The sequence below is a fragment of the Rhinolophus hipposideros genome (assembly GCF_964194185.1).
Source record: "Rhinolophus hipposideros genome assembly, chromosome: 17".
Lineage (NCBI taxonomy): Eukaryota > Metazoa > Chordata > Mammalia > Chiroptera > Rhinolophidae > Rhinolophus > Rhinolophus hipposideros.
In genome coordinates, this window is record NC_138063.1 from 14305166 (window position 1) to 14321003 (window position 15838).

At 39.5% G+C, this 15838-nt stretch overlaps 1 protein-coding gene across 3 annotated transcripts in view; it reads right to left on the minus strand.

Moving 5' to 3' along the window:
* The window catches only part of WDR7 (WD repeat domain 7), a 301626-nt gene that overhangs the window by 6569 nt on the left and 279219 nt on the right, over positions 1 to 15838 (minus strand). For all 3 annotated transcript variants that reach the window (XM_081078981.1, XM_081078980.1, XM_081078982.1), the window contains one exon: positions 1917 to 2021. In XM_081078981.1, the coding sequence (XP_080935107.1) occupies positions 1917 to 2021 (105 nt within the window). The remainder of the gene's footprint in view (positions 1 to 1916; positions 2022 to 15838) is intronic.

Consider the following 15838-nt stretch of genomic DNA (forward strand, 5'->3'; position numbering starts at 1 on the left):
CGGTCACACAGGTTTCTGTGCATTTGGCAGAGACTGCGGCCAGAGCCTGCAGAGAATTGGAAGACGGAAAGTTGCCTCAACAAGGTGTCACCGAATGGGTCCTCTTATATCCAGGAAAAGGAGGGGTGCTGCACAGAACTCCATCAATGAGGGGGGCAGAAGGAAACTTGGATAGAAACAGAAATATTCAAGCAAGGGACGAACACATCCAAATAGAACTTTGAACATCTAGATAAGGGGGAAAAAGGTTTACTACAGAGACATTCAAGAAAATACTGCAAGTTTCAAATCTGGCTAATTTCTTTTATACAAGGAATTACATTTTCTGGGGAAGTAAAATTGGACAACTGAGATTTGCGTTTGTGTATTCCAAAGAAGAAAGCGTGGATGGGACACCAGATCCCTGAAAGCAGGGACCTATGACCTGCTGACTCTTTATGCCTGAGGCACAGGCCAGCCCCCAGCACTTAGACACTGAAAAAATGCTGAATGAGGGGAACTCTACATAAACACTCCTCCCGAGTTTCAAGAGCTCAGGAAATAAGGAAAAATTTGTATCAAAGTATATAGTTGGTGTAACAGAGATCCCTGTGTAGGCCTGAGTAGAAAGAAACAGTTGGTAGGGAAACTTTTAAGCCTCAATGCTGCAAGAGCCCAGTTTGTGGGCACCTAAAGGATTTGCTGTGGGATTTCAATAGTGTAAAATAGGAGTCCTGTGGTTACCCACCGGGAAAAATGAAGACTGGGTGAGATCTCTAAGGAAAAGAGCTTAATATGACCTAATTCAGATGCTGGAGATATATTATGGAAGAAACGATAATGAGATAATAAACTGGAAAACTAAATTAGATGAAGAGTTAGTAAAAGTCTTTGACAGATTTGGAAGTTGTCATGTTTTAATAGAATGTTGCTAATTAAGCAATTTATTACATCTGTTTTACATTTTATTAGCTACTGATTTTTTACAAAAAAACATTATCAAGCTGTACTGAAGTCTTGTTTAAACTTTCGGGTTTTTTTTTTTTTTTCAGTTTTCAAAGCAATAAACTGAGTCTCATAAAACATATTTGCAGCCTAGGAAAGTAAAGGTAACAACAAAATTTTAAATTAATTTTTCTTGGGGAAGAGTTGGTAATGTTTAATTTTTTTTGTAATTATCAGAGGTAAGGTCATTAAAAAGAAGACAGGATAAAGATTAATTGGTGGCAATGAAACAAGTTCTATTGAAAAAAATAGTTCAAAGTTAAAATTCACTTTAATCAGAATCAAACATAGGCATTCTCATGAACTGCCAATCAATGACACTTGGAGTTTTAAAATGTTTTGATAGTTTGGGAGTGAAAAGCGTAATGTGGGAAATTCAGCATGCAAACAAAACTGAGACAATACAAATGGGACACAGGCTGCCTTTTTCCCAACCCCTTGTTGGAGTTGTCTGAGCACCATGTATAAATGAACAGCCCGAGCATGGCTTCCTCCTGCCTGACTCCTTTCAGGCCAAGCCCTGGCACACACTATGCCCTTGCTTCCCACGGGATGGCTGCTCCCTCTCCCGAAATGCCCACTCGTCCCTGCCCTTCCTCAGCCTTGTGTCTCAGCTCAGATGTCACTTCCTCTGTGAAGCCATCCCACCACCTATTCTCAGGTTCCCTTCTGTACTGTAATTATTTGTGTTATTTACCTATGTCTCCCTCAGATGGCAAGTTCTGTGAGAGAAGTGCCCCCACCCTTTTCAGGTTGCTAAACGTCTTCTCAGTCTACCCCACTGGCTAGCATCGAGCAGCACATAATTAGCAAGCAATGAATATTTGGTATTTGTTGAAAGAAGAGAGAGGGCTGGCATAGTCAACAGGAAGGCTTTCCCAGCAAAAGCCCAACATCTGTGTACTTCAAGACCCTGTAGCACTGACGCTTACCTGCCAGAAAGAAATGTGGCTATCGGTGTTGGAGTAGGTGGCAAGGTATCGTCCATCAGGAGCGAAGGCCACTGCAGTGATTGGTCCCTTGTGTCCATGGATTGTCTAAAATAAAATTCAGAGTCATTAATTACATGCACGTCCCAGAACTAGGACACACAGACGTGCAAATGCATTCAGTGTTGAACAAGCTATGTCATGGATATTACAGGCTGTTATGTTCTTTATTTTATTTATAAAATCAGGTTAGAAAAATTGGGACAGCAACCAAAGTTCTCTCACTGGTTTACCCAAGGACTTCAGTCTTGCTCTGCGGAATCTGCCTGTCTCTGAGTTGGGCAGACAGCATGAGTCCAAGGAAAAGCATATACATATTAATGGGCAAACCAATATGTTAATTCATTGATGCCAATTAGAGGGAAGAATTTCACAATTAATTAGGAGGGTTAAGAAACGGATCACCAAATCTACCCAGGAACCTCACTCATCTGAATGAAATTAAAAACAACCAAAGCTGTAACAGGCCTGTTCTGGGAGGAGTTAAAAACTATAATTTCAACCTCTTAATAATTATACATTTTTCATGCTTTATACTTCATTTCCCACCAATAACACTGTGTTTAAATGCATATGGCTGCAATTAGTAAACATGCATGCATATACACATGTGTTGTAAGTTTGTGCACACATATAAATCAAAACGCTATTAAAAACAAGTTAACAAGATAATTTGGAGACTTTGCCAAATAGCGTCAAATAGCTCTCATTGATTTAACCATGAATTAAACAAATGAAGTTGTATTTTAGGCTAGGTCTTTGATAATAGATCTTTACTAATAAAGAACATACTCAAGTTTAATGATATTAATAGTCATCAAAAACATTGGGATACTAAGCAAATTAGTATAATACTGTATTAATGTCCCTACACTCAAGTATTAAAGACCAAATGTCCCTACACTCAACTATTAGGGACCATCCCTCCACTACATTAATCAACAGTCAGTCTGCTTACAAGCTGTAGGTTGGTCTCCTCCCTTTGTCAAGACAGAAATGGGGACATGTGTTCCCTTAAACCAGGACACTGCCAGTAAGGTTTGTTTCCATCTGTTATTTATCTATCTATCATCTATCTATCTATCTATCTATCTATCTATCTACCTATCTATCTATCTATATCACTGTGAACAATGCACGACACTGAATAAGAATTGAGTAAATACTATTAATATTTGTGTCACTCCTCCTTACTTACAGATGACCAGACATACATACTTGAAAGTTGCTAGGCAAGTAGATCTTAAATGTTCTCAACACACACACACACACACACACACACACACACACACACACACACAGAGTGACTGGATGGAGGTATTAGCTAATGCTATGGGGACAACTGTTTTATAACATGTAAGTGTATCAAATCACCTTAAACCCTTAAACTTACACAAAGTTATATGTCAGTAATATCTCAGTAAAGCTGGGAAAAAATGACCAGACAAATGTAAACAATCATATAACTCAATTACCTGAGTATACCATTTAGTGAAACACATACACACAAAAGCCCTGATTATATAGGCCGGAATCAGCCTCAGCTAACATACTACCAGGTGGTCCAGAAACAGAGTTCTGACTGTGGAACTTTATTGAACAGCTGTGGCAACTGTCCATGGTACTAGCCCACAAATGTGCTAAATTAGGCAACAGGGTGAGCATGCTGAATAGTTATTGTAAGAAACCAACTTAACACCATTTATATTAAAATGAAAATTATTGTAGGTGCGAAGAAAGAAAAAAAACGTAACCAGTTAAAAGAAAAAAACGGACCATTCTCAATTACTAGGTCAGTTCAATGAGCTCATTGGGAAAGCAACTTTAATTGTTTTTTTAAAATCAAGATTCAGTTATGCTAAAAATCTGAAATTCTACTGGATCACTCTGAGGCTAATTTATGGGTAAGATAGTTGATTAGTTAGGTATTGCTTTATAACAGAGGTTGTAGACTGAAGACTCTTAAGATGAAACCTGATTGTAGATGTGTTTAGTTTAGCCTGTGAAATGTTTTTTAAAAAATATTTCCTGAGCCTGTATTCAAATTCATCAGATATCATATAAAATCAAGATTTCTAGCCTCTCCTGAAACTGGAGGTTCTAGCAATCCTGGGCCTTTGTTCAGACATGGTGAGATCAGTCAGAACTGAGCAAAAGTGGCCCTTCCACACAAAGGAGGACCTGTGTACGTAACACTAGTTGCCTGCTTCCTTTATTTCCTGCCTGGTCCCTCATGGTACTTAATGCAACCCTTCCATTAAAAATATTTGATTCAAAAATAGTTTCTTCTGGGGCCGGCCCGGTGGCTCAGGTGGTTGGAGCTCCATGTTCCTAACTCCAAAGGCTGCCGGTTCGACTCCCACATGGGCCAGTGGGCTCTCAACCACAAGGTTGCTGGTTCAACTCCTGGAGTCCCGCAAGGGATGGTGGGCAGCGTCCCCTGCAACTAAGATTGAACACGGCACCTTGAGCTGAGCTGCCACTGAGCTCCCGGATGGCTCAGTTGGTTGGAGCACGTCTTCTCAACCACAAGGTTGCTGGTTCGACTCCCGCAAAGGATGGTGGGCTGCGCCCCCTGCAACTAGCAATGGCAACTGGACCTGGAGCTGAGCTGCGCCCTCCACAACTAAGACTGAAAGGACAACTTGACTTGGAAAAAAAAAAGTCCTGAAATTACACACTGTTCCCCCAATAAAGTCCTGTTTCCCTTCCCCAATAAAATCTTTAAAAACAAAAACAAAGCAAAAAAAAAACCACCCAAAACTATTTATATAAAAAAACTAGTTTCTTCCATGCCCTGGGGTCCCAGTTTGCATCGAAAAGTGTGAGCAGACTGAAAGTATCTCTAAGAAAGGTTGGCCCCTCTTGCGAGCCTCCGGAAGCCCAGGTCTGTGTAGGGGTAGATTGATCCTCCTTCCCTAAATCTCAAAACAAAGTGCTAAGCCTGCCTCCTTCAGATTAGCAACCCTCCTTCTCAGCAACCAGAATGTGCTTCAGGCAGTAAGAGAATGCAACACAGAGTTGGCTAGAAACCAGCAGGTCTGGAGGAGGGACCAACCCAACGACCACACTGACTACCTCTCTGCTCTCTGCGAGGCTCGCTAAGTTAGCCTTGTTGTAAAGGCGGAAAACCAGACCCATGGGGCTCCTTCAGAAGAGTCTTCACGAAATATTTCATATTATATATTCCTATTTTATAGAGGGCTGGCATTTAAAACACCCACTTGAATACTTACTTCTGTGCCATTATGTTATCTAGTGTCTAATAGAAGATCCTGTGAATTAAGTTCATCTTGGAATTTTCTGCCAGGAAAATGTTTATCTTTCCAGATAAATTTTGTTGCTTTCTCTTACCATGTAACAATAATGACAGAATCTAACATGTGCTTGCTTTACTGCAAGGAAAAATGCAGAATTAAATTTATGTTCATTCTGTGTGTCTGATAATAAATACTTCCTACTCATTTCACTAATCCTTGTCCTGTTTTCCTTTGTTGTTGTTGAGGTCTGGTTAGACACTGGGCTTAACTTGTTAGTTTATTAAAGTCTATTTTAGACAAAGGGGGAACTACACTTTAGATCAGAACACATAAACACACAACCCCTTCCCCACCATCCCATATCGCGAGGTACCCCACAGGGCCCTTTTGAAGAAACACAGAGAAATCCCACTGAGTACCGACTGCAATGTCAGCAGCAAGACCTGTTGTCTTATAAGAAAGCAAGTACCACTCATGGTAGCTCAGGGAAGCTCGCTGTTTTAAATGGTTCCGTACATCTGGTGAGCTCATTACAATCTCAGCCTAAGAGGTGCTTCAGCCCTCAGTGTAATGGAAATGTTGCCATTGTCTTTTGTTCAGAATCTCTGAACTTCTAAGATCTGCGCAGGCACCACCTGAACTGACTTTAACCTCTATTTTGGCATTAGAGACGCAGCCGTGTGGGGATCACAGCAAACTTGCAAGTGCTTTGTGATGGGGCAAACCCAACGGTAGGGATCTTCAATGCTAAACGGTAAAAAACATTTTCCAAAATAACAGGCTTTGAAATCAAAGGAGGTTTGGTCTACTGTTTACATGCGAATGAGTATCATGTATTATTTATTACATTTTTAGTCAAAGAAATCGCTGTCTTGAACACACAGAAATGGAAGATGAAGAAATTAATCTAATTCAAGAAGTGCTATGAACAAGAAAAGAAATCAAGTAATTATCCCTGGCAGGAGACAGTGTTGAATTGTTACACACCCACTCCTCCTTTTTTCTTAGGAAAGAAAAGGATGCGAGAGGCAGGCTTCAGAACGAGCAACACTCACACTTACCCACAGGTTTTAACGGGCACTTTCCATGTGCTCTGCAAAGAAATACTATGAGCCTTGTTGTATAGAGAAGGAGAGGCATGGGTTTCTAAAACGATTTAGTTGGCGTCCACAGAAGCTGTAACTGTCTAGAATATTCTCTTTAAAACTGCTCTTTCCGTCCTCTCTCTCTTCCTGGAGTTCTTGATAGTCAGCTTCCAGATGACCAATTTGAGAATTAAAACCAAAAAGTGGGATTCTATTACACCCACTTTAAAAACTGAATGAGATCAAGGAGAGCATTTCATATTTATTTGCAGGTCTCATCACTTTTTTAAAGGAGACGGGGAAAAACCCATCCAATCAAAAGCATTTTCCTCCTTTGAACATAAAGTGTGACGATTTCCAAAAGTAGGTAAAATTCTGCTATCATAAATCCTACCACAAGGAAAAGGTTTATAAAGTACTGACCCACGTATTTTGTGTAACTTTGCTAAAATAAAGTGACAGATAGAGCGTGGACTGAAGAGTCACAGTACCCAAGGTCTACATGGGCCTAGAGGGAGGAAGGCTGCCTCCCTCGTTCACAGGCCTCTGGGGAGCAGCATGGCTGATCTGGGATTAGGGTAGGCAGTTGCAATGGAGGGCAAGCCTGAATGAAATGTCCATCTACGTATGGAGGCAGGAAATAGATTGGAGATGGGCCAGATAGTCAGAGAAGTGAGTGCGTAGGAAGTGAGGCTGAGTCCCCAAAAGAGAAGTGAGGTAATACCAAAGACCTACAGATACCTCTGTTTTCCTAGTGTTGGTCCCTCTTCGGGATAACAGACAATGCCAACTGAGGTCCAGGGTGCTCACCTCTGTTCCAGAAGCACCAGCCACACTTTTGGTGTCTCTCGCGGATTGCACCAAAGTCAGAAAAGGGCGGAGAAGGAGGGAGGACCAGGCCTTTCTGACATCCCTATATAGGAAGGACGCCACAGATTTCAGGGCTGACTGGCAGGGAGGTAACTGCTCAAGGCAGACAGAAGACAAAGACATTGCTCTGACTGACAGCTTTGTTTGTTAGCGAAGGAAAGACTCATCAAAAAAAAAAAAAAAGCCATTTTAAAAGAGTTGAAAAGTTAATGAATTACTTTCAAGGAAAAAAACTCCCTCTTTCTTTTCTCCGAAGCAACCAATTTGTAAAAATTTTATTATATATTTAACGTTTATCTGCTCAAAGAAAGAAATGATAGATTCAATAAATAATTTAGGCAGATGATAATGACATTAAAAAAAGACAGTCTCATCTGTGGCCGATGAGAAGGCTCAAGTAAAATTTAATTATCACTCTGAACTAAGCCTTTTGCAGCCCTTTTGTGCATGGGTGCTTAAGGCCATATGATTTTGCCAAGAACCTTGAAAAGTCACCCATTCTTTTCTGTATGTGGGCAGGGTGACCCTGAAGCAGGAGGACAGATGAAAACCTATTCTTTAAACTATTTCTAGGGAAGATTCCAAAACCTCACTTTCCCTGCATTTAACAATGTGTGCTGTCACAAAATTTTTCCTTACATCAAATCTAAACCCCAAATGCTACAGTTTCAGCCTGCTTCCTCTTGTTCTAGCCTCAGCAGAGATGGAGAACAACAGCTGGTCACCCATCTTAGCAAGACTCTACCTCTACAGATTTAACGACTCTTATAGCAACTTGGCCCCCTTTTTACTTATTTTTTATTTTCAGGATTAAAATAAAAAAAAATCCCAGCGACTATAACATTTCCTTTCAGGTGTCATTTTCCAACTTTTTAAATCATTTCTGTGGCTTTTCCTTAAATGTTCTCCAAGCTTTCCCATCATGACATCTTAGTGTTGGACAGTATCTTAAAGGTTACCTTATTCAACCACGTCTCAAAACGTGGAATTTCCAAGTGGACTTCCAAGGCAGCTGCATGTAGTTTGTTTTGCACAGCACTCTGCAGGAAGGCTAACGTTATGCTTTATCAGAAAACTGCTATGTGGCCGATGATACTGTTAGAAGAGAATGTACTAGAACTCCTGGAGGAGGAGAAGCTGGAGAAGCCGTTGGCATGCAGATGGCGGGCATTCAGAATGCCCCCCCATTACCTCCAGGAGACCAGCTGTGGGCACCTGAGCCCAGCAGACAGTCTTGGTTGTGTTGAAATCCTGAGCGGCCTCTACCGACAAAACACCTGTGAACAGTGCCTGCTCTCGTTCCTCGTCTGGGCCACTTTCCCAAATTTTGTACTGATTTTGCATTCTGGCTGCTTATGTCTACTTAAAAGTACACTCCCATTCACCGACTGCCCATGGAGCCTATTTCTTTGTCTGCTTCTCCAGTTGCACGTCGTAACACGTGGTGCTTAAGAGAATGTTTCTGTCTCGTCCTGTGGTCACTGATAAAAATGAATCACATCACTTCATGTTTTAATTTAAAACAACAAAAAAATTTGATTTATCAAAGACCAACTGCAAAACAGCATTGGTCATCAATCCAATAAAATGTAAAACTATATACTAAAAGCTATGTAAGTGTGTCTTACTGTGGGAGGCACTGCAGGGAGTCCAAAGGGTGTAAGGAAACGTTTGCAGCACCTGTGATGTGCCGGCTGTTACTTTCACATGAGCACTTCCACATAAACGTCTTCATCCTGACACATTAACTCCATGACGTAAGAATGCTATGAATATCTTATCCCCTAAGTTACATATGAGGAAAAGGAGGCATGTGGAGGTGGAGTAACTTGTTTGGACTGGAATCCAGGCCATCTGGCTCCAGTCCATTACCTTACGGAATATCCTATCAAATGAAACTATACACTGCCAGTCTTCAGCTTGCACACACTGGATTTCCATGTAACTGGCACTTATGTACATTATACACCAACACCACTACACGACTTTCCCGGGCTACACAATGAAGATTTGGGGATGCCTGGTGGTGCTCGGGGGCTGGGCACAGCCTCAGCCCAGGCAGAGGTAGCAGCGGCTGGAGAACAAGGCCCTGGAGGAGCTAGGCCTTGGGGGGCCGTGTCCGCCTCATTCCTCACGTACCAGGGGCCGTACAGAACCCCTAGACTCCCGAGCCTAGTGACCCTGGAGTGGCTTCCACATTTAGGACAGGTCCAGTGGAAGACCCCTGGAATGGTCCAACCTCCCTTCACTTCCTGACGTGGTCAGGCCCACCACAAATGCCCTGCCCTCCCTCCATCCCTGGGAGGATAGCAGAATGACAGTCAGCCCTGTCTGGCACAGAGGAAGCCTGGTCTCCCCAGGGAGCTCGCTCACCCAGCAGTCCTACACACCCGTGGGAAGAGGCAGGGTCCCCCATCCCATTGCAACGATGGTAGATGTAGGAGAACTCTTCTCCTTGACCCAGCTCCAGTAGTTTAAAACCCCTTAAAACAGAGGCTTAAGGATTAGAGGATTCCTGGCCTTTTTCATCAGCTGGGAAGGAGGAAGACCGCCGTTTTGGCTCCCCCACACACCTAGGCCACAGGAGGGTGGTGGCCCCACCTCTCTCATCAGCTTTTCACCCTCCCATTAGCTTATCTGTGTCCCCAAGAGGCAATACCTACCTACAATAAATAAGTACTTTCTGAGGAAAGGACAATTACAAAATTAGGGGACTGGCTCTTTCTCTCTTGGGACACAAAATACAGAAACTAAAAGCATCGACCAAAATGAAAGTAGATGGTAAACGTACTCCTAAAACTCTAGTACTGCAGAGAGCTCAGCTTCTCTTATGGGCTGTACCGTCCTGCCGTCCTGCCACGTAAGCACAGAGCCTCGATGCAGAGCTTGGGCAATTCTACGATGATTTTGAACAGAGATTTGAGAGCTGAAAATGGGTTGTTTATCTCTATAATTTCTTTTCTTGATGGAGGGCCAAGGTGATGCTTTTTATTCACATTATGCCAACTTTATGTTATAGAGTCAATCCGTTGCGGCATTTTTCAGTCCAAGGAATATTGGAACTATCCAATGAATTACTTTCTATTGCTATCTAATTGAAAAAAATATACATTCAGGGCAAAACCCAAGTAGATTTGGTATCATTGTAACATCTTAATGGAAACTAGATTTAAGGATAAATATAATAAAATGAGCTATCTTAAGTTTTATTATAAAATATAAGGCCTCAAGTAAGCAGACTTTCTTTATTCCTTAAAAATAGCTGTAGCATTTACTCCCTATTTTCAGTTCCTGAAAGTTACTTAAATGTCATTAGGGGATAAAACGACAGTGACGAATTAAAGGAGTTTTTTAATATATACATATTGGGAATCCTTAGAAACCAGCAAGAGTTTTTGAAGTTTCTTTTGTGGAGAATTATACGTCACCAGGCACTTTTACACAAAGACACACACCTTTCTCCAGGACTAGTAAGAATCAACATTAATAGTCAAGAGCGTTTCACGATTGTAAAATTTAGGCATTAATAATAATTTCAGATTTTTATTATGTTGGAGCTTTTATTTTCACTAATATGAATTATAAATTATTAAAATTAATTTTAAAAAGGTCTACGAATGAACAAATGGAGAATAAGCATTTAAGTCAATAGTTGTTTTCCAATCTTAAACTGGTACAGTCATCATGATAGTAACCTCTGTTAAACATATATATTGGTTTTAGGAATGTTTCCCCTTCTAGTCAACTGAAGAACTTTTTCAGATTCAAAGAATAAATTTTCTGTAAGTCTCACCTAGTAATGAGTGAGTCCTTCTTTTTCCTTTTCTTGTTGCAGATAATCAGGAGTTGAACCGCTCCCCCCCAACCCTCTGCTTTACTAGGTCAAATATTTTCAGGACGAAGTAACTACAAAATACTCAATTAAATTATACACAATTGATAGGTCCTTTCTTTGCATGTTGAAATGATCGCTTTTATTGAGTTATACTTCAAAAATTATGTTTGCCAAAAATCCCAAACACTGCAAACTTCCAATTGTTTTAAAATATGATTGCCACCAATTTTTGGCTTATACAAGAATAGTAGTATATTAGTATTGTGAGAGTCTAAAGCTAAATAATGGAAACATAAGAAAAAAAATCTAGCTAAAGACAAAATTCAAACCATAACATTTTTCATATAATTCAACATTTAAGAATAATTAGTCATATTAAAGATATGACTAATTCATGGATGACATATTAAAGATATGACTAATTCAACACTGAATGCTAATGTGACTTAGATAAACGTGGTTCAGTTTTAAACAAAAGGATAGTGAATAAATTGTTACATAATATTCATATAATTATAAAACATTCATTAAAGTATAACTCAAATATGCTTAAAAAGTTACTGTTTCATTCAGATTTGGGCAGACCTAACGCTATACGTGTTTTCATCAGTATTTGAAAATGATCAGAATTTATAATATAAATTCAATTTATATTATATTGAATAATATAAATCTATTCAAACCCATGCTGGAAGTCGGAAAGTGCACACATTTTTGCTTTTGTATTCTCAGACCATGAAAATTCTGTTGTAAACATTCAATGCATTCTTAAGAAAGGAACTAACATAAAATGGTCCTATAATTTTTCAAAGAATACAGGAGAAAGCACTGCTAAAGGTAATAAACACTGAGCCCCAGAAGTAAACCTCAATTGCTTCCACTTGGAGTTCCTCAGGCACAGGATCTGGCTTGTCTCTGTTCCCTCTCCAAACAGTGCAGGGCCTTCCACAGCAGACCTTCCGCGGACATGTGTCCACAGGAAGCGTGGGAATGCAGCATCTTTGTGGGTTTTTATTTTTAATTTTAGTTTCAGGTGTACAAAACAATGTTAATGGTTAGATATGTACACCCCTCACAAAGTGATAACCCCCACCCCAAATCTACTACCCCTCTAACATCTAATATAGCTGTTCCAATTCCACTGACTCTATTCCATATGTGGTACTCCACCTCCCGTGAACACACACACACACACACACACACACACACACACACACACACGATGCCAAAAAAAATATTTACACACATTTACACACATTTTAAGAAAGGAAAAATAACTATTACAATTGTAATAGTCAATATATACTGATAACAAAAGATGAATACAAGTCACATTTGACTTCTGCAATTACAAGAGGTGCTCAAAGTGGTTGCCATCAGCATCCAGACATTTCTGATTACGGCGAACTACTGCTGGAGCACAGATAACATCTCTTAAAATGTGGATACATTTTTTTGGTACCCTCTACCCCCGTACATATACATTTTATCTTTGTGGTTCTGATGTGGGTTAAGGTTAACAGAACATGGCTTTTGGCCAGAGCAGTAGGACAGGGCCTTCACATACATTCCCTCCGACCTGTCTTTTGCCTGGGATGGTGCCTGGTGACATAAAATTGTCTTATATACATTGTACTAAAGCTACAGAATTGTATTTTTCAAAAACTCATTTCAAAAGGATTTGACTTCTTCAACATTCCAAAAAAAGAACTGACTTGAAACTGTGAAAGCCAATTACAAATTACAAAAAATTTAAAACCATACATCTATTAACCAATATGTTACCGTATCTTTGGGCTCATGTTTATTTTGGAGAATGATAGAGTATATACAGTAATACATAATAAAGATTCTAGAATTTTACACTTTTATGGCTCATCAACTTATTAAAACAGAAAACCAGATTAGTCTGGAACATAATTTAGTGTTATCCTATATTACAAGATCAATTTCTTAAGTCAAAAAAGCTAAGTTATAAAAATATAAAATTACCCTAACTTAGATGTAATATTCAAATTTTTTTAATAGTAAAACAGTACTAAAACAATACAATAATTCATGTAGACCTTTTTTCACACAGCAATTGCATTTGCAAATAAATATTCCAGAACAATTACTGTGGCAAAAGAACACTGATATTACTTTGCCAGTCCTCTGACTTATTCTTAGACTATCCCATACTTACCTAGTAGATTAAAATTTGTCCTGTAGTTTTATGAAAGAGCAAAATTTTCTGAGACATTGATTTGCTTATCTGTAGAATAAGGATAATATCTGTCTTGCCTACATCACGGGATTAAATATTTTTAGCACAGATGTACTTAAAAATGTTTATTGGGAGCTTATTGGCTTCCAGGCCCTGTGTTAGATATCAAAGTACACAGAGAGATATGACCCCAGCCAGTGAATCCAGGAGGGGGAGAGACAAGTTGGTAGTAAGGAACTACTGTGTGATGAAATAGGAAGTATAACAGAAATGTGTATAAGGTGCCACAAAAACACGCAGTAAGCTCTGTACAGCGGTAGGAGATGTCAGAACAAGATACAAAGAAAAGGTGGTAGCTGAGGTGAGCTTAAAGAATGAGCAGAAGTTGGCTAGAAGGACAAGAAGTGAAAAGGCCTAGATCTAAATGGACATGTGTAAGCAAGCACGTGAGAGTGAGGATGGCAGGAAGGGCCGGAGACCAGTAAGCATGCCTGTGTCATTGTCAGTGGAAGTGCCAGCGGGCAGAGGGAGGTGGGGAGAGCCAGCGTGTGGGGGCGACGCAAAAAGGCCGCAATGCCCAGGCGTTTTGTTGTGCTAAGAAATTTGGACTTAGTTCATAGGCAATAGGGGGTTTTCTAGAGTTTTTACATTGGAGAATGGTCAGATAAGCCCAGTTTTAGGAAAATTCTGGCAGAGAGAGGAGGAGAGAAAAACTTGGGGGGATTAAAAAAAAAGGTCTGGATGGGAGGCAGGCAAAGGTAGTAGATAAATTAGGAGCTGAATGAGGAACTGCATGTGGACAGGAAAGAGAGGGCAACCTGGCAGGTGGCAATGCTGTTACCAGGACAGGAAGGTATACGAGAAAGAAAATGCTTTTAGGGGAGAAGAGGGCGAAGTGGGAAGTTGTCAGGGGAAATAATGAGCTTAGTTTGGGACAAGCAGATATTAAGGTAGAGCACCTGAGGAGACAGAAATATGTCAGAAAGCGAGAAAGATGGCTTTGGAGCTCAGTCAGGAAAAGGCTTAGGCAAGGGGAGACAGATCTGGGAGTTGTTAGCACACAGACAGATGTTGAAGGCATAGATCCTGCTCTCACTTGTCTCTGGGGCAGCCGTCTCTCCATGAACATTTGTTAAACGACTGAGTGGAGGAGGTTGAGATAACCCAGCAGACCGAGGGAAAAGACCAAAAGGATGAGGATGAAAACAACACAGGACATGACCAGGGAAAGGGGTGGACAGGAAAGAAAGAGCTGGGCCTATTTTACAAATCGCATATTTGAAAGCTCAGTTTTTAGCTAATACTTTTATTTTTAAGTAAAAGATTTCAATGTTGCTCCTAATGTACAAATCCCTTTTCAGGGGAGAGAATTTTGTGATGGATCACTGTAGTTAATACCCAACAAAGTTGCTTGAAGTTTGATAATATTTAATCTTTTAAATAATAACCCTTCATCAAGCAGTAATTATTTGAAATCAGGAAATAAATTATGAAAAAGTCAAATTTCTAGCATCATAAACATATATTTGAATTAGAATTAGATTTATAATTCTAAACTACCAACAATAATCAACTGCCAAAACTGACAGTCTAATATCTCTAATTTTAAATTTGTTTAAATTTCATCAGTTATCTTCAAATTTTGATATTTTAGGAAGGTCATTATACAATATACTTAAGATTTCTCTGAATGTAATTATAAAGAGACAAAAAAAGACATACCCTTAAAAGTTAGGAAAGACAGCAAAAATAAATTAAAATGGAACTCATGTGTATACAATTGTGTATGTGTATGTATACATATATACACACATATGTATTTGGTAGCTCCCTTTGATAGATAGATCCTTTTCAAAAATAAAAGGAGAAATAGTTTAAGCAAATGAATGACATAGAAAAAACTCATATCAATGATCACAATTACCAATTTTGTTCTGACAGAAATTTAAATGATTCACTAGATTCATAAATTTGAATCAATGTTAAGATATACTGGACACGTTACTAATTATAGTCATACAATGCATATTTAAACAAGCATTCCCTATAGTTTGGTCAAAGAGAATTCACTTAAATCTAAAGGAAAATGAAATAAATAGACTATCGCTGAGATTCAACTCTACAGGAATATCTGCTTGATATTCCTAGAGTGGGAGATAGGCTGGCTTAAATCTTTGTATCCTTAATGCAATCATACTGCCTCACGATAAGCAAAACTAAAAGGCCAATTCATTATAAAATTCAATATTTGGACCATCAAACTCTTTAGCACTTAATAAGCAATTAATATCTGTCAATGGAAAATGTTTGGGTAACACATGGAAATCAGTAACACTGGCCCACTTGTTGCACTCTAGCACTGACAAGCTATCCAAATAACTAGGACCCTTGAGGGAAACAAACTGCTTTGATGTTTTAATTTATGTCCTTCCCAAGAAAACATGAATCCTTTGAAGCTTGTGTTTGTTTAGAACTTAGAAGGCACTTCGTTAGTAACCTGGTTATAATTGCTATCATGTATGTAACCACAGATGAGTGTCTTAAAATAGCATTCTATGGCTTACTACAGATACTGTTAAGAGCTTACTAATATATGCACGTTAATTTTA